Consider the following 7,208-nt stretch of genomic DNA (forward strand, 5'->3'; position numbering starts at 1 on the left):
TAATATCAAACCGATATTCCAGTTCATATCACACGCTTTCAAACATATCGGGAGGGACAGTTTGAAACGCAGCCACTAACCTAATTTTCTATAACCATCGAGTTATTAGATTTATCCCTATTGACATTTCCGCTTACGTACAATTTTGCATTGTCACTAAAGATAATCCCCAAACAGAACTGTTCAGCAGTCTTTAAGCGTCGAGGATGGTCGCTGCGTAACTCGCAAGCCTCAAAACTCCAAATAGCGTGTCTTATTATATCTTCGTCGAAGCACCTGAATTTTGTGCGGGAACACGTGCAGGGGATCACATCGAATGAATAAACATTTTGGGAACACCCGAAAAAGTTTCTAATAAAAACGGTTCTTGGATTTATATAGATTTTACCGTAAAGCTCCAAAATTAATTTTGTTACAACCCGCATAATATGAATAAATAATTATTAATTACTTATAGACATTGGTGAAGCTAAGGATTTTGTAGAGGGGGAGAGACTAAGACTCCACTAAAAACTCTCCATTAAACTTTCCTCCACTTGCATATTTTATAAAATCATTTTTTTAAACATAAATATCAAAATAAAGGCAAAAATAAACACGGTCAATAGGAGTAGGGCTATAGCTATTTCCCCCTTAGCCCCCTTGGCTACGCCTCTGCTTATTATTAAAGAAATCTTGTATTGCATAAGTGACATATAACCATGATAATTTATATTTGATAAGTAAAGAGTAGGTATATTCAACTTTTAAGGTAACGAATTATTTCGACTGAATGCGACCTTGCACTTATAGTTTGAGTTATTTTCATTGGAAGAAGACGTTAAAATACATATTATTTAATAAATACGCATTTGAATAAATATTCTAATTACTTTTTTTTTGTGATTTTTATTCAAATTCAAATAATAGAAATAATTGTCGATGAAAATAAATACAAAATTAATTGTGTGAAAACACTGTTATATACGTTTATTAACAATGTAGTAGATGTATATACAATATACATATAAATATATAATACAGTGAATAATTCACAGTATACAATTTATAGCTATGAATTATGATAATTTTACAATAATATATTAGAAATTGAAATGGAAAAAAAATATATAAATAATGAGAATAATAATTAAATTAAGCAGGTAACTTAAAGTATGAGTTTAATTAATTTATATACTAGTCGTAAATAGTATTGTAATTTCCATATTTGTGTTAAACACATATTGTGTTTTAAATATATTTCAATAGCATATTTACCTATTTAGTTCCTGATAGATTATAACCGTGGTTGCTATCAAAAATAGTTATAACATTTTTCTTAAACAATATTGTTGGGGCGTCAGGCTCAAATCAATAGATAATATTATAATTATTAATTATTAGGAATAGGTTGGCCGGTACGTATATTACTATATTATTATATTATTATGTTTAGTCTCTACAAACATTGAAACATTGAAATTGATTATCTGATATGACATGTTGAGTATAATAACATCAGATAAATAAAATATGTAATATTTAGATAGTTATATAGGCTATAGTATGATTAATTAATGTTATACAAGAATGGAGTATAAAGTGTCCAGCAGTATCCTATATCGCATATTATAATACATAAAATATATACAGAATCAATATAAAAAATTGTTTATAAATTATAGTAGGTGTAGGTATATTATATTATACTATAAGTCTTTATCCAGTAATTCCTTTAAATCGTTAATTAAGATTTGCACGGTTTCCGTTAATTCGGAAACTGCAGGGTTAATAAAAATTGAATCTAAAAATACAGAATTTGAAAAAAAATCAAAAATTTTGTCTACCCTGGACAATGTTTTATCTGTGAGATGTCTTTTGGTTAGCTCTTTTAGTATTTCTCTACACTTAAATAAATAATTTATTAAATAATTTTTGTCATAACTGAATTCTATTTCATAAAAACTTACTGCAATCATAGTTAATTCTCTAAATTTATCTTTAAAATTATTTGCTAATTCCAATTCATTACTGTCGAATTGATCATTTCTATATAAAATACTTAATTTAACGATTATTTTGATTATATTTTTCGTCAACTTCTCGGATTCTTTCTTATTTCCCGTCTGAAAAATATAAACAACAAGTAGAATTATATAGTTGTAAAAAATTCTTCATACATTGGATTGGCTGTACGGATTGGTAGACCACATCGACTAATATGCGATATTTGCGATTATAATATATTAAATTAAGTTTTTAAATATTATTTTAATCACTCATCAGTCATCCACAGTGTTGTTTTTAATAGTTTAATCGAAGGAAAATAAATGCAAATGTACAAACAGTGTTTTCTGGTTTGGTTAGTTAAAAAATAAAACAACGAAAACAAAAGTCAAGAAGTTTAGAAATTATTAAAAATTAAAAACCTTAATCTTTCAAATTACATAGAATATAATATATTTTGTAAATTCTACTATAATTAAAACCTGCAATTTACAATGAAATTGTAGGTAAATAATACCTACCTAAACGGATATTGATCCGTATGAATGGTTTTTAATTAGTTTATATTGAGTGTTGTATAATATTGTATTGTTTCCGATACTTTGTACCTACAGATTACCTAATATTTTATTTAATAGTATAGGTACGATATTGTCATATTGAGTACTTTTGAAATGAATATTATCTAATTAATTTAAATACAAAGTGAACGTGAAGATCTGTTTCTAGTCGAACTTATTGAAATAATAATGAATCTTGTTTCGTTTAATATAAAATATAAATGTGACCAACGATGAAATTATTCCAGCAACGAGTAAATTTGAAAGTTATTTTACATTTTATCATATATTTATGTACCATAGTAAATTGTTATGTTTTTTTGTGTTTTTGTTTTACTGTTTCTAAAGTCTATACTTATCGTTATGTAATTTAATTTACGTATTTTTTTTTTTTATCAATTTATTGACCCAAACGGTGACCATTTTACATTTCAGAAACATGTGGGTATACCAAGGTAGTTTTGAGTATTCACACATTCAATATTTCAATTTGAAAGTACTAACTATTATGGTTCCAAAAAAATTGTACAAAATTCTAACAAAATCTGAATTTTTATATTTTGCTATGTTATATAAAGTAGAATCTTACCATACGTAACGCTGTAAAAGAAACTGTGTATAAACTGAATAAAAAAAATTTTAATATTTATTACATACCCATTTATGTTTTTAATTTCATAATATGATAAACTTAAAAGTAAACAATTTAAAATAGAATTGGCAATAGTGAAAAATAACATGATAATATTATAAATTGAAATATGAGCCACTCGGGGGCAAAAATAAACTATTATAAATGGATTTCTTTAATGCATTCAAATATAGTAGACAGTTAAATTGCATATAATATACACTGTGGATATAATGATGATAATATTGAAAAAATGAATATGTTAAAAACCTAATTAAAATACACAGTTTTAACAATATTATCAATTATTTTGCGTTATGTATACCTACTTATTCATACTATTTTATACTTAACAACTTTTTGTTTTTGTTTGTTGTAAAACAAAATATTATTTTGGTTTAACGTTTCAACAATCACAATATTATATTAGTATTTAAGATATATTATACAATTTATGAACTCACGTAAATTTTCGCAAGTCGATACAAATTATCCAAAATATTTGCATTGCGTTCGTGTATAAATAATTTTATAACATTTTTATTGGTTACTTTGCCCAAAAATTTTTTTTGAGCTTGTAAAATAATTTCTTTTGATTTAAATCCTTCCGTCATTCCTGAATTGAGTGCATACAATTGGTAAATTAGTTTAGCATGGTGACTATATTAAAATATTATTATTTATTTAACTCACCCACTTATGACGAAAAACGTTTAAACGATGAAATGTCTGTTATGTCTTTATTGCGATGACCTGGAATCTGGAAATAATTATAATATACATTACACACATTGATTGATTGATGTATAATAATTATAAATCAATTATTATTTATTTTCTTTAAAATGTTATCGTATATTACTCATTTAATATTATTTACTTCATACTATTTGTTATACAATACTACATCATATATTATGTATGTTAAACGCATAACTAAATTGGGTATTTTAGATAAACCTAATCAGGGGAGGATGGGTCATGGGTACCTAACTATATATACATGTATTATTATGTATTTACTATTTAGGTACCCACAATAACATTTATCTGATACGATATAAAATTATCAAGTTTGAGTTTAATGTACAAGTGTACACCGCAATAAAATAAATAATAATACATATTTATTACACTGATGTATGTGCATTTTGTAAATACAATTTGTTTGATGGTATAATACTATAATGTACGATGTAGGTACATAGTACCCCCAACCTATGATAATTACCATAATATTATAGCCTATGCAGGCTAATGTCGAAATGTCAAAATGCCGAACATCATTTACCTATATTTGTATTGACTAATGACTATAATATAGGTACATTGCCTACTTTATTAATTCGAACCTGATGTGTAATAAATAATAATGTTCATATTTTTATATTGTGTTCATATTATAATAGTATGTTTATCGAGAATTTATAAATGTGTTTAATATAATACAAAATCATTTCAAAACTAAGTTCCTATATTATATTCTTCTTTTATTCGAGACAATCACGAGATAAAATGCACTTGTTGGAAACTACTTAAATTCATATATTAAGCTATTCACTAATTATTAGTATTATAATATGTTTTCAAAGAATGCATATTATACATTATAGATACATGTATCATAATTGTATATTGTTTTTAATTGACATCACCGGGTATTCTTTCAAGGTCTACTTCATTTAGCGTCATTGAAATTAATAAATAATAATATTCGAATAACTTATATAATATTATTAAGTAGTCAATAATATTTGTTTAAAAATGTATACCTACCTACCGCTATAATAACCTATATGCATTATTATGAGAATCGTGTTTTTAAATTACAGTTTTTTGCCTCCTATAATTATTTAATGTAAATTATTGCTGTTTTATTATAATTATCGTTATTTTATACTTTTTACGATCAGGAGAATCAGGTCAATGCTTCGCAATTGATGCATATTTTATTTGTTAACATTTGCGTTCCACAGTACAGTAATAACTAATATGTATAATATTAGTCTAGTCATACATATGTATAATATAACTACGTTAAAAATAGTAACAAGTTTTTTCCTTTGTTTTTCTATTGATGGCTTATAATTATAGTCTTTTAGACACTATTACACCAAGACTCTGTAGTGTGTCACAATATTGTTTTGTATGTGATATTTTTTTTGTATTATGTCGTTTTTATGATCGGTAGGTACACGCCTTTTACACCAATATTTTATAATATAAAACAATTTGGGTACAAAATTAGTTTGTTATATAAAATTGAGATCAGCACTCAGCATTCCCGTTATTTTGGGTTTATTTAAAAATAATATTTTAATAAATATAATAGCTAATAGCCAATAGGTAGGTAAATATAATAATATAATATAATAATTATTGCCTATTGGTACCTATACTAAATAAAATATACCTATATAATATATTGATTTATAGGAAAAGTAAACTTTGTTTTATTAAAATATAGGCATTCTCGAACTTCGGAGATTGTATAATATCGTTGAGTTTAAATCATAATATAATAGGTGTCGTGCAAATCAACGGTGCTTCGTATATGAAAATATTATTCTAGCACACTAAAACAATATTCTTAATTATATTATTTTTGTATTATATTGTACCTACTTTTTTTTTTGGCGTAGATCGGATGTGTATCATATGTATTTTATATATATTTGTTATATTCATTTTAGTCGTTACTCATATAAATTGTTGTTTAAAATTTTTATTTTATACCGTAATTTAAAATGCTAACGATTAAAATTCAACCAATCAACCATAAAAAAATACGAATCTGTTGGTACAATATTATCGCAGATTACATGCTAAATTATGTTTGATAGAGTTTATCATTTATTTACAATAAGCGCGCATGTTATTTTTACCAATGTATAATAAATTATAATATCATAAGCAATATATAATAATACCTATACCTATATAAGTACCTATACCTATAAGTATAAGTACATTTTTATTATGTTTTCATAAAACGATTGTACTTACCAATAAAATGTTTTGCCGTTCAAATGTTCAATAATGTATTATTGCAGTTTATGGACATAGCACCTATATCCAATTCGGCGCCAATCGTGATTGTTATTTGGAGCCTTATAATATCGTAGCTATAATATAATAGCTAATATAATATCGTCTATGTACACGCCGTATGCGATTCAATCATAGCACGTAGTATGTACCTAAATTCGCGATAAATTATGGCAAACCACCTTTTTAATTTTACTATATTAGTATTAAAAAAAAGGGCCGCAAAAAATAAAAATAAAATATTTCAAATTTGGGGCACCTTTCTCGGTAAAATGTTTGCAAAAAAAAATAATTTTATTCGCTGTGTGAACGGTTCGTGCGCGTATATAGTGGCGGTTGACGGTTTGGTACCGACACAGGAACTAGACTAAAACCGTTTGGTGGACGAGAGACGGAAACGAAACAGCTGCCTCCTTGATAGTCGTATACGCCGCGGACGACGATGACGACGACGGTTATTGTAATAATGACTGCTGCAGTGTATAATGGGGAAAAAAAATCGAATATTGCAGCTGCTTGCGCCTTTGCACGCATACGATGACGACAATATAAATATATAATAATAATATGATGATGATGATGATGATGATGATGAACTCATATTATTGGTAGGTAGCCGGTACATAAGTTATACATTTAAACATAATATATGAAAAAATATTTGAGAACAAATAATAATAATATCTATATATCGTAGCGAGATTATAATGTGTCGAAAGGTCTGTCTACGATATTTGTCTATATTTCAATAAACTAAACGACTTACGCTGGCCGTAACTTCATTTATGTAGATACCTATATATAGGTATTAGCTTACTATATTAGCTTACAAGAGCTGGGAAATAAACCACATTACCTACTCATGTGTATATAGTTATATGGTATTATATAGGTACCATATTGTTAACTTTTGCAGTGAACATAAATACATAATAATTATTCCTATTACTTATATTAATTATTTAATTATATTAGGTATAGTC

General features: G+C 26.1%; 1 protein-coding gene across 2 annotated transcripts; it reads right to left on the bottom strand.

The window, feature by feature from the left end:
• Positions 1–928: 928 nt before the first annotated feature.
• Positions 929–6,666, bottom strand: LOC132950355 (tumor necrosis factor alpha-induced protein 8-like protein). Of its 2 annotated transcripts, none has more exons than XM_061021773.1 (4): positions 6,184–6,666; positions 3,875–3,937; positions 3,642–3,793; positions 929–2,105 (listed from the first exon to the last, which is right to left on the bottom strand). In XM_061021773.1, the coding sequence occupies exons 3-4, from the start codon at positions 3,789–3,791 to the stop codon at positions 1,689–1,691; spliced, it is 567 nt and encodes a 188-aa protein (XP_060877756.1). In that variant the 5' UTR covers positions 3,792–3,793; positions 3,875–3,937; positions 6,184–6,666; the 3' UTR covers positions 929–1,688. The 2 variants fall into 2 exon arrangements, with proteins under 2 accessions (XP_060877756.1, XP_060877755.1); XM_061021772.1 differs by having other exon boundaries at positions 3,871–3,937; positions 6,184–6,664.
• Positions 6,667–7,208: the final 542 nt, after the last annotated feature.

Source organism: Metopolophium dirhodum, chromosome 8 (genome assembly GCF_019925205.1).
Source record: "Metopolophium dirhodum isolate CAU chromosome 8, ASM1992520v1, whole genome shotgun sequence".
Classification (NCBI taxonomy): Eukaryota; Metazoa; Arthropoda; class Insecta; order Hemiptera; family Aphididae; genus Metopolophium; species Metopolophium dirhodum.